Source organism: Fonsecaea multimorphosa (assembly GCF_000836435.1).
Source record: "Fonsecaea multimorphosa CBS 102226 unplaced genomic scaffold supercont1.30, whole genome shotgun sequence".
NCBI classification, from domain to species: domain Eukaryota; kingdom Fungi; phylum Ascomycota; class Eurotiomycetes; order Chaetothyriales; family Herpotrichiellaceae; genus Fonsecaea; species Fonsecaea multimorphosa.
Window position 1 is genome coordinate 183,170 of NW_015971664.1, and position 18,121 is coordinate 201,290.

Below are 18,121 nucleotides of genomic sequence, written 5' to 3' on the forward strand. Positions count from 1 at the left end.
CCGAGAGGAGAGAAGGACGATGAGAAGCTGCCTGTAGAGTGAAGGCTGTCGTGGTATTTAACCTGGTGATCACAGCAAACAAGAATAGAAGACAAGTCACACGGCAGTCAGTGCTGATGAGGTTGGAGACCTGGACGTGGACCAATCCGAGACCAGCATTCCCATCGCCTCATCACGTGCCAACCCCCAACTTTAGCGCCTTGGCATTGTTTACATTTCGTCCTGTTTCGTTGTTGCTGGCGGACCGAAGCAATCGCTCCGAGCCCACCAAATTCATATCCTTGTTGCCAAACCCCGGTACCATGTTTAGTATATGGTGAAGCATAATCAGATGCAGCTGCCGCACGCTCACTAAATCTCCATCTACTGTCACCTGCGGCTTTCCTGCAGCAACATGTCAGGATCACAGCGTCATGCCAATACTGCCACCAGAACCTCAATGCGCCCACCACCGAGACCGCATGTGCCGCAGTATCCTTCGATAACGGGTCGAGCTCCTTCCCCCGCAGAGTCCCTATCCTCGAGCGGTGCTTCTAACGCGGGAACTAAGAGAAAAGAGAGGGATTTTGACCAAGACCATGGCGAGGAGACGAACATCCATGTCGTCGTACGATGTCGGGGTCGAAGCGCCAGGGAAGTTCGAGAAAATAGCGGCGTGGTGGTATCAACAAGCGGAGTCAGAGGGAAAACGGTTGAACTGTCGATGGGCCCTAATGCAATCAGCAATAAGACCTACTACTTCGACAAGGTGTTCTCTCCAGCGGCGGATCAGGCCATTATCTTCGACGACGTCGTGGCGCCCATATTGAACGAAATGCTGACAGGTTACAACTGTACAATATTCGCCTATGGCCAAACGGGCACGGGGAAAACATACACCATGTCGGGCGACATGACAGACACCCTTGGACTTTTATCTGATGCAGCCGGCATCATCCCTCGGGTACTGTACTCGCTGTTCCAAAAGTTGGAAGCAGATGAGGTGGAGTGTTCAGTGAAATGCTCATTCATTGAGCTATACAATGAGGAATTGAGAGATTTGCTGTCGCCCGACGATTCCGTCAAGCTGAAGATCTTCGATGACGCGAGCAGGAAGAGCCATTCCGCCACGGTGGTCCAAGGCATGGAGGAGTCGCACATTAAGAATGCAGCAGCGGGCATCAAACTATTGCGCGAAGGCAGCCATAGGCGTCAAGTTGCAGCCACCAAGTGCAATGACCTCAGTTCTCGAAGCCATACGGTCTTCACCATTACCACATATGTGAAGAAACCCAACACAACAGGCGAAGACTATATCTGTTCCGGAAAACTTAACCTTGTTGATCTCGCTGGCAGTGAGAACATTCAAAGAAGTGGCGCGGAGAACAAAAGAGCCGCGGAAGCTGGACTCATCAACAAGAGCTTGTTGACACTGGGAAGAGTCATCAATGCTCTGGTGGACAAAAGCTCACATATTCCATACCGAGAGTCGAAACTGACAAGGCTGCTACAAGACTCACTGGGTGGAAGAACGAAGACTTGTATCATTGCCACAGTGTCACCAGCGAAAAGCAATCTCGAGGAGACCATTTCGACCCTGGACTACGCTTTCCGTGCGAAGAATATCCGAAATAAACCGCAGGTCAATTCAATGATATCCAAGAAAACTTTGCTGAAAGAATTCACCGCCGAAATCGAAAAGCTCAAGAGCGAATTGATCGCCACAAGACAACGTAACGGCGTTTATCTCACCAACGAGCAGTATGAGGAAATCACGGTCGAGAGTGAGTCCAGAAGGATACTGAGCGAAGAGCAGAAGGCGCGGATCGAAACGATGGAAGTCAGTTTGCGCAACAAAGTTCAGGAGCTGTTCAGCTTGACCAACAACTTTACGACGCTGAAGCGAGACAATGAAGGCACTCGTGCAACCCTGGAGAGCACAAAAGATGTGCTTGAAAAGACCGAAACTGTTCTCGCCGACACAGAAAGGTTGCTCGCGGAGGAGACTGCTCTTCGCGAAGCACATGAAGTCACCGAGGAGAAGTTATTCGGCATTGGGACAGAGCTAGTCTCGACTGTTGGCAACTCCTTGAAGGATATCGATGGTCTGCAAGCCAAGCTTAGGCGACGGTCTGTCCTTCATACACAGAACCGCGAGTCGTGGAATTCTTCTGTCAACCGGGCCATGAATATCTGTGGACTGGTTGACGAGCGCATCGGACGCTTCCAAGCAGCCCACGCCGAAGCCGTCGCTGCAAGCTCTTGCCGTATTGAATCATTGATAAAGGCCGAGATGGCTCGCATGGAGACTACTGCCCGACTATCTCAGGAGAAGTCCTCCGAGCTGGCTGAGGATTGTGCTGCTGTTGAGAACCAGTCTGTTCAGGCCAGAGATTCTATGAACAATGTCCTCGAGGAGATCAAAGATCTACGTGAGAATGTCAAGGACAACCTCAGTGAGGGCCTTCAAGGTCTATCCCAGGCAGCTGCGAAGATATCTGCGGAGGTGATCTCGGAGCTTGAGCAGTTTCATACCCAGTTGCATTCATCTTACAGCGGGCTCGGAAAAGACTTCAAAGCGATGTTTGATGACCTTAGCAAGCAATTAACTGTGCAGCGAGAGGAAATTGAAGCCTTGTCATCGGCCCTCCAAGCGGCGAGTCGTACAAACATCGAGGCATCACTTTCAGCTTCCACCCAGCTCGAAGCCATCAGAGACGAGGAGAGAAAGGCCGCCGAAGAGGAGAAAGAGAAGCTCAAGGAGCAGATCTTGAAGCTGATTGACTCGTCACATCAGCAACAGGATCAGAGACTGTCCAGGAGACTGAATAATGTTCAGTCTCACCTCGTTGAGGCGACAGAGCGGTTCGAAAGTGCTGATAAGTCTTATCGCGATGGATTGGACACGTGGACTGCTCATGGCAACGAACTGATGACGCTGGTGGTCACGTCAAAGGACGAATTGAAGACTAAGATGAAAGCTGACTGGACGGTAAGTACGGCACAAGTTTGATCTTGACTAGAGGCTAATATCTTGCAGGCAGTCAGTGCGCGCAACTCAGCCATTCAAAAGTCCACCAAAGCCGTCCACGAGGAAACAGTCAAAATTGTCGACGCTCAGCTGACGCAAATGCCAACTCAAATGGGAGCTCTAGACGAATTTGTGACACGAGCTCGGCTGCAGAACGACAGCCATCATGCTGAACGCTTACAGTTCTTGGGAAGAGCAGTATCTCATGCTCAAGACGGCTTTAGCAGTCTTGAGAAGGCGTCGAAGCAAAGCGTTGAAAGATTTGGAGCCTTTGCAGGAGAACAGGAGCCTCACCGAGCAGAAATTGACAGACTCGTTGGATCTTTGGAGCAAGAAACCAGGCATCCTCTCCAGGAAATGAAGGCAGAACTCTCAGAAGCGACTTTGACCGAGTACATTCCAACTGGAGAGACGCCGCAAAAGAGGGATTGGAGTTATCCGACACACCTGCCACGAACCGAAAGCCACGAATCCATCATTGCCAGGCTGAGAGGCTTACCTGATCCTGCTCTTCTCACTAAGACGCCTTTATCAGTAAAGACACCTGGCCGTTCGCCTAGGAAGCAAGCTTCGCCGCGTAAAGGGCCTACATCGCCTTCGAAGCTGCCAAGTCCAAGCAAGACCAAGATCTTCACCGACATTGAGGATCCCACGACGCAGGCATCTACGATATCGCTTTCGCAGACACAAAGCACCACAAGTGGATTACCTCTCACTGAGCCAAAATCTGGGTTGAAGGAGGTCGACATCAATCTTATTAACGGCAATAGACCGATAGTGTCATCAACAACATCCATGACATCGTCCGGCAATGACGAGAAACCTGTACTGCTGGACTTCAGTAAGAGCGTTGGCAGTGGAAGTCAACAACCGCCTCTCAAGCGGCACGCGACGACTAATGCGATTGTCGAGAGCAGACTACCTACCGCGAAGCCGAGCAGGGTGACAAGAAGCACAATAGCTGGGTTAGCAGGGATGGGAATCGGTGGCGTGGAGAATTTCAGCCAGAGTGTCGGACAATTGGGCGGGGGTCGGAGGCTGAGAAGCAGTCCGCCTGGCTAGTCTGGTCATGGCCCTGGGAATCTGTGTTGTTCTGTTTTCTATTCAGCGAGTGGATCTTGTTCATGTGGCGGTGGTGTCTTGGGTTGGGGAAGTGCTGCTGGATCCTGATGAATCGATGCACATTGCTTTCAAGTCGAGTATTGTTAAAGATACCCCCGTTTTGTTTGTCATTGCGTTGCTGTTTCCACGGAGCTCTGGATAAAGGAACTACTTGAACTAAAGAGGTATTGCCTGATTATTGGATACCCTGGCTGGAAGTAAGGACGGTCGGAGCTGGGATGGAACAGGTTACATGGATGGATTCAGTGAGAATACGAGAAGTACCCAGGTAGACAAACAAGAAGCAGAAGCAGAAAAAGAAGTCACTTCCTTGGATCCTCGCTGACTGACTACAACGGCGTCTTCTCATGATACGAGATCGATACTCCGTACTTATCTCGGCATATGTAGCTGTAGACAGGCGCTTGGGCGGATTAGAGGACTGGAGGACTGGAGACTAGAAGCACCGTAACGGCATCCGTAAGGAGGAGGAGGAGGAGGAGGAGGAGGGAGTTGTGAAAGGGGCATTAAATGAGCATATTAGTGGGTTCTGTCTGTTTCTGTGTCTGTTTTCCGCTCAAGGGTAAGAAAAGAGTCTTTTTCTTTCCCTTCCCCATCCCTCCCAATGCTCCTTCACGAATTCTCTTTCTCTCTCTCTCTCTCTCGTTCTGTCTGTACTCCCTCGCCCCCAGAGACCTTCCGTGCAAGGGAGGGTTCGTGTGATCCAATCGAACCACGTAAAGCAGGTGGGTGGGTAGGTAGGTAAATGATGATAAGCAGACAAGAAAAGCAAGGCCAAGGCTGACTCTTGACTCCCAGCGCCTGCAGGTGCTTTGAGCGAGCAATCAAGCACTGTTTGTCGTAAGCTAATGGAATGTTTCGAGTCTGCTGTCTTGCGCCGTTGAAACTCCGTCGTCCATAGGATAAAATGGCCTTTCCAAGTACTATATCCGGCTCAATCACGCCTTAAAGGGGAATTGTGTTGGGTTGATTCTGTCCCGGTTGGTCTTTGACCAGGATCGCGATTTTTTGGCCTACCCAAGGTGGAAGGAATCTCCTATCGGGACGAACCCGCCGTCTTTTGTCTGTGATCGATTTCCCATCGTCTCTCTCTCTCTCATCTTATTCGTCTCCGCCCAGCGCAGCAGCGCCCACAGGCGCACTGATCCCGCCCACACCTGCCTCAATAACCATCCTGATATCATCCAGACGTCGCTGGAACCGGTCAATCATCTCTTCCATACTCTCCTTTTCCCTCTCGGCGTCTCCGGCTCCGGCTCCGGTGGCCTTCTCTTTCGCCATTGCCAGGGCAAGGTCGCCGGGTGTGTTCCCTCTCCCCTCGATGCGCAACATCAGCCCTTCTTCCCCTTCTTCGCTGGGTCCGCCGTCTCCAATGGTCGGCGCGGCCGAGATGCTGGTCCGCAAGACCTGCCATTCTGCGCTGAGGCTGTGTGCGGATGTGACCTCGTAGTTGTAGCCTGTTATTCCACCACCACTGACGGTGGCGCCGCCGCCTCCGACCGAAGAAGCAGCCCCTGCTGGGGTGGCGTTGTCGTCTTGGTTCTGAGTGGTGCTGCGAGGTTGCGGATGCACGTCGAGGATGATGTAGTGCTCGCGCATATCGGCCGTGGGTGGAGGAAGGCGGGGTGCGTTGATGCCATCATCCTGACGATGGAGGTCCTGGTCTTGAGCTGCGTGTGAAAGTGGCCGCCCGTGTCGTCCTCCCGGTGGAGCACCGCCCCGATTGTCCCCTCGTTGGGTGGGATCCAATTCCTCGAGACTCCTCAACGCAGCCTCGGTGATGATGTCGGTGTCATCGTCGGCAAAGATGTAGTGGACCGTCGGGTGGTAGTGCTCGTTCGTAACACTATCCTCGATCAAGGTGAAGAAGGGCTGGAAGGACGGGATTGTCGGCGGCACCTCTCCCGGATGATGGGCAGACGCAAGGCCACCGCCATGGCTGTAGTGTTCCGACTCGGCGACCGCGTGCTCCGAGTACTCGGGGTTGTTGAGGGTGAGACTCGGTCTGTTGCTGTGGGCGAGCTTGGCTTGCTGATGGGAGGCGACGATCGGGTCGTCTTCGAATTGCGGAGAGGGCAGGAGGCTGCGGGTCTTTGGAGAGGTCGTCGACGGCTGCGGTTGCGTTTGAGACACTGGCACACCACCGCCGCTTGTGGTCCGCCGCGATGTGGGATTCGACGGCGAGGATGGGTGCGTGGGGACTTGACGGAGCTGCTGGGACATGTCACACGAGATAAATACCAGACGGTGTCAAGGTTGCGAGGGCTACATCGTGACAGATGATGGCCGGGCCCGGCTTTTGATGGGGGGGAGGGCGCAGGCGAAGAAGAGTGTTTGCTGGGCAGACGCGAGGCCGTTGTTCCATGCAAGGCAAACAATTAATGTGGAGAAAGTTCGCTCCCCCCACACCAGGCAAGGCAAGGCAGGGCAAGGCAAGGCTACGAGGCTGCCACTCTCTTCTGGTAGGCGACTCAAGTGACACGGACAAGTTAAATTTGGTAATGTAGGACTATGGTTTACATCTCCACGTCCTTGCCCTCGATCCAGGCTTTGCACTGCCAATATAGAAGATCATGCTTGTCTCCACAGTCCTTGCTGCCGCCCTCAACTCCCTTCTCGCGCCTGTGGCCGGGCATGTCTCTGAGCACCGTGACGCCCATGGTGGCTTCCTGGAGGTAGGCCAGGTACCGATAGCCAGTGGGATAGTCCTTCAAGCGCTCCTCGTCGAGGATAGGCACTTTTGCCGGGTTGACAGGGATCAACTTGTCCTAGATACCGGAAAAGGATGTTCAGTTCCTATCGTGTGTACCTAATTATGTGCGGTGATCACCCGGTGGGCCGCTTCTTATTGCGGGGCGGGTCTCCCTTACCTTTTCATACCAATGCCTCACAAACCTCGCCCGCCACTCGCCGTTGTCGGGCATCTTGACCCAGAAAAAGCAGAACCGGCAATCACTCTCGGCGTCGACCTCGCACCCATCAATGACAAACCGTTGGGTGATGGTCGCCTTCATCTTGGTCACCGCCCGCGTGGCCTCGCGGGTGATGTCGGTCGTGATGCCGTGGCAGCGATGCATGATGAAGGCCCCCTTGTCCATGCCCGCCTGAGACGCCTTGATGAAGTCCAAGTGGTGCGTCCTGCCGGTCCAGGTGGTGTAGATGTAAGCGTCCGGGTGGAAGATGGATTTGAGATTCTCCCATTCACACGCATCTCTGGCCACGGCAACGGCAATCAGCAACAGGTCAGAAAAGACGTGCACGCAAAGGAAAAGGGACCTTCTGACCGATAGAGAGGCCAGCCCTCGGCCAGTTCACGCAATTTGTATCTCTCGAGCACGAGACTGTCAGGCCCGTTGTTGCGGACTGCGTCTTCTGGGCGCGAGCCGGCCGGTAAGGAATGGAGGTCGACCATTGCTGGAAACACGGAAATTTCGACCAGAGCACCTCGTATCTCAGTCTGCTGCACCGGATCAAGAGCACTGGTTCGAGGAGGAGAAAGGGGAAGCACTCCAAGTTGAGCACTCGGGCATCCCCCACAAACTCCAGTCGTCGGATCGGCATCTCCTCCCGAAGCGCATGGCACAAGCGCATGGCACATTTCGTCATGTCACAACCCATACGAAGTACATGGTACTAGGTATAGAATATCCAGGTACCTAATGTATGGATCGCGGGCACCAGTCTCGCACGTCTTGCGTTCATGTTCGTCATTCTGATTCCATTTTCATTGTCTCTGTCCCACGGCCTCTGGGAGACATCTAGACACAGCTTATATATTGACACAAAATGTGATACAGTAATGCAATGATAGCCATGGCAGCTTTGAAAAACAACCAATCCTTTTCGCCTCCTCAAATCCCTGACTGTGCGACCCAGCGGAACATCAACACTAACCATTCCTGGTCTGGCAACGAATCCTCTATGGCCACCCAGTGCAGTCGTCGATCCACTCGGTTGCCGAACAGTAGATCATGGGGATATCCGCCCTCTTGGCTTTACCCTCGGATCTCTTCTCCATCGCGGGCTCTGCAGCCGACTCCACACTGCGCTTCTTCACGACGGGAGCAGCAGCAGCAGCATCTTCGGATCTCTTGACAACGGGTTCGACATCAGGCCATCCGGTGCAGTCGTCAATCCACTCGGTGGCAGAGCAGTAGATCATGGGAGCTCGCTTTTCCACGTTCTTGGTGTCTCTCTTCTTCAGGTCGTCCTTGACTGCATTAGGCGCCGGGGCTCCCCCATCAGGGTTGGTCAAGGCACCGCCAAAGCCCATGAGTGTGTTCCAGGTCTCAGCAGTGGACCTGTCGCGAGTTCCCAAAGCTCGGATCTTCGCTTGAGACTCGCGGCAAAGAGACTTTGCGGCTTCATTTGCTCCGCAGACGGTGGCGAGTTGGTCGCAGATTCGGTTGGTAATGATATCTTGCACCACCATTAGTTACAGCACAGCGCAAAAGATCGACGGTAAACTTACTTGGGTTGGGAGCCTCTTGCTGACCACGAGCACACAACGCATCGGTAGGCAAGAAAGTAAAGTCCACCGATGATCGTCCACCAAGACCACCTTCAAACTTCATGGTCGGGAGGCAGAGGCCAAAGTCGGGGTCCTCCCTCATGACAGATTCCTTGCCATAGGACAAGACGGCAGCTGAGGCTGAACCAACAGCCACCAGCAGGGTGACAGCAGTAGCTTTGACAAGCATTTTGATCTCCCGAGATGCTGGAAAACAAGTAAAGAGCGTGAGGAGAGATGTTCTTGGAAAGGAAGGACTGTAGAAAAGAGCCCGGCCAGCGGTAAAGAGCGAGAAAATCGGAAACAGAACGACGACAATGGGAAAGAATGTTTGGAATAGTGAGAGAGAAGGCGACTTGGCAATGGCAGGTCTTGGAAGTGCCTTATAACCAATTGACCTGGTCGCGCGGATGGCAGAGGTGCCGATTGCACGTTTCGAACATGAGGCGGAGCGTGTCGTGGGTTGCGTTTCACGTGCGGCCTAGGGGGTTCCCCCAACCACTTTTGGCGTCCGCCAGCACAAATCCTCAAACGAGTCTGTGTCTGCAGTGCAACCCATACCTGTTTGGAGAGAAGGACTGTAGTTGATGCTGACGCTCACGGCTCAGGTAGCGACGAGGAAATAATCAGTAAGACCTTTTTTCGCGCTGAGAGGGGGGACAACGTCTGGGTAAACAGACACCCCAGCCACCCAAGGACCACGGGTGCACTGCACTCGGCAGCTCGAGACAACGCGTTCATGACAGCCACAGTATATACAATCACTCCCATTCATGTCTCTATGGGTCCATCAGTCGTTGTAGGGCAGTACAAAACGTCCTTGGGTCCGAATGCGTATGTGTCTGAACTCCCCCGTCAATTTTGACTAGGACCTTGTGGGCGTGTCGGAGATAGGCACAGACTATCGATTTCGAGCGTCGAGTGAGCAGCAGAGTGAGACTGGAATACACGGCATCCATGCCATCCTTGGCGGTAATTGCCCTCAGGTTCAGGCGATCAAGCATCTGAAGCACAATGGTGAAGCGGACAGTGTCGCAAGAGAAAAGGGAGGACCAGGAAGGGAGACGGAATATCCAAATGGGGATTAGTGGGCTTTGTCACGTGTATCAGAGCTCCTGATCACGTGGCCGCTCTCTCACGACTTGTACGACGGCTCCTCCCTCAATGCTTTCCATTTAGTCGTTTATGCAAACTTCAAACAGGCGGAGGTGATCAGACTGAACAACGGGATTGAGGACCATCGACGTGTATGGTGCAGATGGACCTGTAGCGACCACGCCACACAGTTACGACGGAAATGCCGGCCGAACCCCCCAGATCTCATCAACATGTGCACAGAGCAAGAATTGACTGTTGCAAGCCATTCAGCGAGCCCAAGATTAACATAGGAGATGCCTACATTACTTGCAACATTGCCGAACAGTACGGGAACAAGGTGTCGACGTATTTGAGCCTCAAGTCCGCAGTGCTTGAAACCCCTCAGCGGATTGTCGACGAGACCAGGATGGCGGCGATGAAGCAGAAAGGATGAATAGCAGAGACCATGGGCCAAAAACACAGCTTGTCTTGTTTCCAATCCTAAGTCCAGTACACCACCCGTACAGTTTGACCTTCAATGCTCGCGTACGTGAACGCCACCCTGAAGGACACCCAGTGCTTTTCGTTAATCAAACATTTCGAGAAGCCAGCCATTTCCTGATCTTGAGAGTGGCATCTCAGACAGGATTGTAAGCTCGTGTATGTCCCTTCCCGTCGGAAACCTTCAATGGCTTTTGGCAAGTTCGTGCTCATACAATCATTCTTCATCCCACCCAATGCAATTGCAAGTCGTCGATTCGTTTCACTTGACTTCGTGCTCGCGTACCTCGTTTTGTTCTGTCTTCTCCTGTCCCTGACGGATCGACTCCGGTGCCACAGCGGCATACGGATCCTCATCTGCTCCACCATCCTTGCGTGGTTGGCCCTCCATATCTACTTCGATGCCAGCCTTTTCCTTCTCCATTATCTCTGTCTCGGCTTCCGATTCGCCCATCTCAACACCGTCCGCCGACACTGTATCCTCGTCCTCCTTGACGGCCCCGACCCGGCCGCCACGAAACATCCCGCCAAAGGGTGACCTCTTCCTCGCCACTTTAGGGCTCGGTTCTTGCACCTCGATGACGACAGGCCCGGTCTCCTTCTCCGCGTACCTGTCAATGAATGCCTCCTTGAGAACCTCGTAGAGGAAACTGTATTGCAATTCGTTCATAACCATCATCATGCGCTGTTCGCGGAGCGTATTCACGGTTTCCCATATGAGATCCTCTTCGTCTTTTGGATCGGGTGTGCTTGCTTTTGGAGGCCCGCTCCTGCCCCACGTACCTGGACCGTTGGAGTTCGTTGTCGGGGTATGCGTCCCTGTTTGTGGAGGGGAGGACTCAACCAGTCGACCCGCTTCGAGCTCTTGTAGGAGGAAGTCCAGTGCTATCCAAGTGCCTGTCCGACCGACTCCAGCAGAGCAATGCACGATTCGTGGAGAATCGCCTGCAACCGCTCGTGACACTCGGGTTAGTTCCAGTAGAGCCCTTCGATCTTCTGCCTCTGGTTTGCCAAAATCCGGCCAGCCATGGAAGAGGTAATGATAGATTGTTTTGGTTTCACCATCGATCGTCAATCGAAGTTTGCGGACTTCACAACCAATCTTGGCGTCGTAGTCTAGGGAAAGGAGAGTAACGGAGCCGCATTGACCTTGCTCCTGGGCCGGAACTTCCTGTCCGTCATCTCCAGGGCCACCTCGCGGCTCGCTTTGAAGGTCTTCGGCATCTGTTCCAACACTATCAGTTTCAGCGCTTCTCGTAGGGGAGTCCAGGAAGGGATCACCATCATCCATGGTCTCTGCGTCTCCATCATCATTGCCGTCCTCATGAGCGGGCAGAATTATCGTGGGGTTGTTCATGTCGGGAGGGAAGTACTGGGCGCATTTCTCCTTGTTTCCTTCGTAAAGCTGTGTGAGCATGATAACAACGCCAACATCGCCGGGCGTCTCTTGCATAACCATGTGCCAGAAGTGTGAGAATTGTCCTTCTTTTGGACCTTGGGTGGCGATGTAAACACTTTTGGCTGGGGCTGTCGCGGGAAGTAAAGGCTGACCGGTCGATGTTGGAGTCGAATTTCCACTGCGAGGTTTTTTGGCGTGTCGACTTTCAAGAATGATGGGAGACGCGTTGACATAGTCAGACCCTCCAATTGGCTTTCTCAATTTGACCCTTGATGATTCCCAAGGCTGAACATTGCCATAGCGATTGCGGCTGATCACAGTCCATGAGCGGTCGACCCGGAATCGAGAGGTATGGGGATTCTGGGATGCATGCTGGAGGCGCATTCTCTGCTTCCACTCCAAATCCTGGAATGCTGACGAGATCTCTATTGCCGAGGCGATTAGATCCTCGGATATCTCAATGTGCAGAAAGTCCTACGCCCAGAGGTACTACTTACTGGCTCGGGATTTGTTGAGGTAGGCAGGTATCTTGACGTTCAGCCGCTGCGCTGGGTCATCAGGCTTTCCAGACACACCGTTAGGTTGTCCCTGGCCACTGGAAGGCGGTCGAGAAACGTTGGCCGACATCTCTTGGGACCGTTGCCTCTTAACGGAGCCTTGCGGCGGCGTGCTTAGGGATAAAGTCTGTGGCATCATTGCGGTGATGTCGGCGATGGTCACTGCATCGGAGGAGTGAGATGAGCCAGCCCGACTCACCGAGGTTGAGAGGGGTGGAAGCGAGGAGGAAGTGGTAGGCCGGATGGTCAGGTTTGGGGTTGGTTTATTCTTCCTCCCCGATGTGTGGATATGTAGTCTTTGCAAGATTGACGGACGTTTGGGAGGGGTGTGGTTAGAAGATTCCCCAGGAGAAGGATCCTGAGGAGCGGCACCGGCTTTGTCAGCGAACAGCCTTGAGACAGTCGTTGTGATGATATGCGGTGACCTCTTGAATGAACAAAGAAGAGTTTGAGGTACTCTGGATACAAAGAGTGCCAGCGGGCGATTGCTGTGTAGTACTATGTACCTAGGTAGACAAAGAACGTTGAAAGATGCTTGGCGAGTCTGTGTTAGGAACTTGAACTTGAAGCCGGTTAATGTCGTCAAGGCCGCGGCTGCCGGGCCTTGTCAAGGACGACTTGGCTGCTCAATGAATCTCTCCAGACCTCAGATACAATGGAGTGCGTCTTATCGGTTTCAGGAAGCGCGGGAGGGGGATTGATATCGAGGGGTCGCTAAGATGCTGCCCTAGGGCAAAGAAAAGGAAGAATGTTCTTCGAAGGAGGCAGACTGCCGATAGCCTTGTTCCGATGGAGATCTTTTATGGATACTTTGATATGGATTTTATGCTTAAGCGACGATTGGGGATTGTATTGTTCCAATCAAGAAGGAAATCCAAACTTGAAGAACAAAAGAGGCCGAATGGCTGACCTCATATTGCAGCCGGGGCCTAGCTGCAAACCCAGCCTGTTTGTAAATAAAACGTAATTACAAGCCTTTTGACTCATACACCTCGCACACCTGCTGTCACATTGGCGGTGTTTGGGCTTTGTATTGCTCCGTCACATACAGCACTCTTGACTCTTCTGGCGCTGGATGCGGAGACATCATCAACATCAATCAATATTATTATTAGTTGTTTCAGGCTTCGCCAGAGATGTCGGCCAAAAAACCCACCATCTCAACGTGAGTCTTCCATATCGAGAGTTTCTTGACGCCTGACCGTTGGAGGACACTGCTTCACCAGCATTTTGCCAAAGCTGCGCTCGGACTGGCCAACCTTTGCCTCTTTCCACCATGGCTTGGTGGTGGCTTCTTGAGGTCTGATTGTTTCGCCCCTCAGCATCGTCTGGAGGACAATCCACTGACATTCACCTAGAAGCGATTAGTAGAAATGGTAGGCCATCCCAGTATTGGGCCCGGATCTCTCTCGTACCAGCTCGTTGGAAAACCTCTGACGAAACACGATCCTCCAGCTCCTACGCAGTCCCTCCTTCCACCGTGGCGTCCAGCGCGTCCACAAGAAGGTCCATGAACTCCAACATGGCAAGCCGCCAGAATACTATGGCGGCACACACCTTGACCGTATGTGTCCAAGAATACTTTTTCTGGTTGTTGTGTACCCCAAGAAGAAAAGGATCAAGCTCACATCTTCGATATGTGAAACAGACGACCAAGCCACCGAGCGAGGCGTCGGCCACTTTCTCAAGCTATTCTGGGAAGAATTGAAGACGGGTCATAAGCCTGAACCGCCAACGAAGAAATGAACAGCGAAAGATGGCACTGCAAAGCTGTCTGGCATATTGTACACACGAACGCTCAGGGAAGTTGTCGATTGCGAATGGTCTGAATTTGAGCGACGGCGTTGGAGGCGCGCATACGGCAATGATATCGAATTTCATCTCTGAAAACACGTTTTGACAGGCTCGCAAGTGCCTCCTTGGTGGGTCAATGACTAAAGTGCAGGAGAGAGACAACCTGCATCCGATCGCATTTGCTCTTGCACGGATGCCCTCAATAATAGCAAAATCAGTTCGACCAAGGTAAGGCTCCGAAACAACATACAGGCAGTGGTATCCACAGGTGCTCTGGGAATACGGATTATATCAAGAAAGCTCAGGACAGATGCTATACCATCGGATAAAGATTGGGTTGGCTCATTCTCTCTCTACATGGGGGCTCGACCCTCATTCCATCCGAAGAGCAGGTCTACGCCAGCCAAGGAAGTATGTGTTGCTTCTTCTTCCAGGCTTCACAAATCGAACAACGAAGGACGGCGGACATGAAAATGTCTTGAGAATTGACTACAAAGCCCGCCATTGTGGATTAGTATACGCGGGCAGCTGGAAGATGTGAATAGTGCTCCTGTGTGTCCACAATGTGTATGTGTGTTCTCTGGATTTTCATCAATTCTCTCATTGGTCACTTCTGGACGACTGGGGTGTGGATGCAGTGAACAGTCGACCGACTGGTGCTCAAAGGCCACCTAGAACTGGGCCCTTTTTTTGGTCTCAGGGTGACAGGCGACAGGTAATTGAATCATGGTTTCCAGATTGCGGCCCAAGACTGTTATCCTGAGATAGTAGAGATTTGCAGTTGTTGAAAATGAGGCTTGAACTGCCATGGCATCTCCAACGCTCGTCTGCCGCCACCATCCGCTCTCATTCGCCCCCCAAAGACTTGACAGAGATACAGGGCACACACCAACATCCGAGGATCCCGATACAGCGGTCTGAGGCTGTCGACCAGGCTTGGGAGTGTTAGACCACAATCGCATGTTACTGCTGTCATGCACGTCAAAGACTCCCCGGGAGGGCAGTGAGGAGACGCAGATGCCTGTAGCAGGATGGGAGACGGGACGGATTTGAAAGCAGTTGGATCACAAAACGCTCCATGGCTCCGTGGCCGGCCGCACTGCAGCGGAAACGGAGTGCGATCGAGAGACACACTGCGTATCTCCTCTTTGCCAAACCGCTGTCATCCCTGTTGGCAACCTGCCGAATCTGTCAATTCTGTCAATTCTCAGACTCTTATCTCCTCGCACTTGTCAGGAGAAACAAGCGGCGCTGGAGGAGAAAGCGGTGTACAGGGACAGAGGAGGCAGAGATCTGCAAGGTTGAACAGGCCACAACTGTCGGACACAGTGGCTGTCCAAGATGCGTGATTCACGTACACATACGTTGCGCTGCGCCGCCACCATCGCTGGCCTTCAGCAGAGCTCGACTTCCCTGACAGCGGCAGCAAGAGACGGCTTGTTTGTCAACCTGTGGTTGGTGAACCATTCATTTGCTAGCGTTGTGCAACGTTTCCATATCCAATCAGTGCCAAAAATTTTGAACCATCAACAGACGATCCAACCCGCGGTGTGACGGGTGTCCACCCACGTCTCTAGAATCGAGGTCGCCAACATCATGCGGAATCCTTGCAATACCTATTGTGACGTTGGAAATGCCGATATTGTTTCTCAGATGTGCTCAATCCCATGGTGGTCAACATTACAGAACACCCAATTAGTCGCAAAACCTGGTGGCTAAAGCCCGAAATCAACAAAGTCAAAGGATTGGCAGGATCTGGTGCATACGCGTACGAGTAACTGGACGCCTTTGGACGATCTCCGTAGATGGGTCGCGTCTTACTTGGGGCCAGATGCACTTGGAAACCACAGCTAGACTGAATCGACCTTCTCCCGCGTCCTAAATGGCGAGGAGGGGTCGTTGAAGGTTTCTCGGGGCTGACTGCGCTGCCTCTGCACGCAGCGACACACATGTCACCTTGCTTGTAATGGAAACCCAAAAACACCCACGGTTTTTTGGCAAGCTCATCACCCACTCCACTCTTCGATAGGCATTGAAAACTCCAAAGCTCGTGGAGCACCTAGCTTCAAACACAGGGCGAAGGACGTGCGTCATAGTAGTGTTCCCTCCAAAGTTACCAGAGCATTTTCATCACATCGACTTGCACTTTTGCCTGGAATCACCACGGCGTGGGTGAGAGCCCGTAGAATTCGGATTGCTTTTCGTCATTGGCCATATTGTGATCTGGTTGTGCTGATGGCCGGTGTCCGACTCCTCGCTTGGATAGGTAAGTCGAGACTCTGGGGAGCCAATTACTGAACAATGCTCGTCAGTAAGATGCAGAGCTCCTGCGCGACCGTTGAGAAATAGCTGCATATCCACTGTGACTAAGAAGACATCACAGTCGCCAGCCACCCAATCAAAAAGAGCGCAGACTAAGGGGTTAGGATGCGGAATGATGCGGACGATGTGGTTCACATGCCCAGTTTCGCTCCCTTTTCCCCTTGTTGAGGAGTGCGGCATCAGCAAAGATCAGCTGTGCAACCATCGGTTGCACGTACTCCGCAGCGACCACGAAAAGGAGGAGTCGAGCGATCCTACACCCCTTTAGGCACATGGTCTGGACAGTGGTGGCTGGCGCTAAGACATGCAGGAGATCGTTGATCGCTCCAGGGAAGGGGGGCAACCGATACCCAGATTCAGAGTCTGAGTGCAAAAAGTCGTTGGTAAGTGGCCAGTAGCGAGGCGCCCAACATTTCTCCATCGTGGAACAGGCAAGAGACCCTGAGCGCTTTGCACTCTGAACGCGGATTGGGCAAGATGCTCACCTCCTAGTTGGTACCAAGTACTTCGTATTCTGGATGGGAGCTGAAAAGAGGCGAAACAGCCTGACAGTGCTGCTGAATCACGAGGGTTGTGAAGGGGTGGGGAATGCCTTACAAAAAGCCTTTCAATCTGATCGTGATCTGAACGGGTTGGACTTTACCCGCCACGTGGTGGCGTCCTGCCATTTGCAACAATGCAAGCAATATCCACCTTGCTCATTGACATCTGTTCACTACATTTGGCATCACACAACAGCCGCGTGCGTGAAAGGGGACAAAATCAGTACCGGGAGCAGGAGTCTTCGAAAACCACGAAAGACAAAGTTCTCAGTGGAAGTCTACTTTGTCAGGCTCCGAGGGCGGTCGCTGGTGGAGGCCTGGGGGGGCTTTTCCTGAACAAGATCGCTGCCGGAAATGTGAATGCAAGGAAATATTAATACGAGGATGCATTGTAGGTCGTCGTGGCGTCGGCCAACCTCACAGTCAAGTGGTCCCTGGCAACGAGGCCGACGGGGAGTCTTGCCCCAAGTGTGGTCTGATGTGGATGAGACTCTGGGTGAACGATCGGCAAGCTCTCCCTCATCGGTACCCAGCTCCAGCTCGCCAGGTAGTGTAGCAGTGCTGGCCCTTGAAGATGGCCGCAAATGTGACTGGCGGGTGTCACTGCGGCACCACCATCCCTCCCCCAAACCATCCTCTGACTGGTAGATCCGAGTCCGAGTCAAGAGGGGACTGACTCTCTGAGGGATATTCCGGAGGCGTAAAGAAGTCAAGAGAAATGCCACGATTTCAAAGCGTGATGCTCGCTCAACGGCACATCGACACCAGGACGCTTCCACTAGCCAGTTATGGGCGCAAGATGTCCATTTCAGGGAAAGGTTGCACAACATCTGGGAGAAGGGCGGCTTGCTGCATCACATGCTCGATCCGGGCAACTGGAATGTTAAGCCGTGGATTCTTGACATCTGTCAAGACTCAAGACACGACTTTGTAGCTCCATCGTAGACTGGGGGCTAGAGCCGTAATAGGTCGATATTAAAACTCTGACAGTTCAAGCTCGATGCGAGGCAGCCACATGGTTTCCAGAGCGCCGCCCTGATTTGCCCCCGCAGGCCGGAGATGCATCAACTGCCATTGTTCGAAGCTCACCGCCTTCGACCAGGAAAGCCACGGCGGGAAGGGGGCGCCGAAAGACTTCTGCTCAAAGTGGCAGTTGACACGCCAGATCAATCTCTATGTACGTACGAGTACAGGGTACGAACAGCATGGTCAGTACTCAGGAGGCAAACTCGCCAACGCCTAAGAATAACCGGCATGAATTTGGCGGAGAGACCCAGATAGCCGAGT

The 18,121-nt window shown here is 52.9% G+C and overlaps 5 protein-coding genes across 5 annotated transcripts; 1 reads left to right on the top strand and 4 right to left on the bottom strand.

Moving 5' to 3' along the window:
- Positions 1–394: 394 nt before the first annotated feature.
- Z520_10451 (uncharacterized protein) lies at positions 395–4,072 on the top strand (the record flags this gene model as incomplete). The annotated part of the gene is made up of 2 exons (XM_016780943.1): positions 395–2,971; positions 3,020–4,072. 2 exons carry the CDS (start codon positions 395–397, stop codon positions 4,070–4,072), a joined length of 3,630 nt encoding a protein of 1,209 aa, XP_016627949.1.
- A 1,161-nt stretch (positions 4,073–5,233) lies between these two features.
- Z520_10452 (uncharacterized protein) lies at positions 5,234–6,355 on the bottom strand (the record flags this gene model as incomplete). Its single annotated transcript, XM_016780944.1, has 1 exon — positions 5,234–6,355. One exon carries the CDS (start codon positions 6,353–6,355, stop codon positions 5,234–5,236), a length of 1,122 nt encoding a protein of 373 aa, XP_016627950.1.
- Positions 6,356–6,648: 293 nt separating this feature from the next.
- Z520_10453 (uncharacterized protein) lies at positions 6,649–7,544 on the bottom strand (the record flags this gene model as incomplete). Its single annotated transcript, XM_016780945.1, has 3 exons — positions 6,649–6,900; positions 7,003–7,345; positions 7,417–7,544. 3 exons carry the CDS (start codon positions 7,542–7,544, stop codon positions 6,649–6,651), a joined length of 723 nt encoding a protein of 240 aa, XP_016627951.1.
- A 507-nt stretch (positions 7,545–8,051) lies between these two features.
- On the bottom strand, positions 8,052–8,832 carry Z520_10454 (uncharacterized protein; the record flags this gene model as incomplete). The annotated part of the gene is made up of 2 exons (XM_016780946.1): positions 8,052–8,551; positions 8,604–8,832. 2 exons carry the CDS (start codon positions 8,830–8,832, stop codon positions 8,052–8,054), a joined length of 729 nt encoding a protein of 242 aa, XP_016627952.1.
- A 1,650-nt stretch (positions 8,833–10,482) lies between these two features.
- On the bottom strand, positions 10,483–12,312 carry Z520_10455 (uncharacterized protein; the record flags this gene model as incomplete). The annotated part of the gene is made up of 2 exons (XM_016780947.1): positions 10,483–12,044; positions 12,117–12,312. The coding sequence occupies 2 exons, from the start codon at positions 12,310–12,312 to the stop codon at positions 10,483–10,485; spliced, it is 1,758 nt and encodes a 585-aa protein (XP_016627953.1).
- Between the last annotated feature and the right edge of the window lie 5,809 nt (positions 12,313–18,121).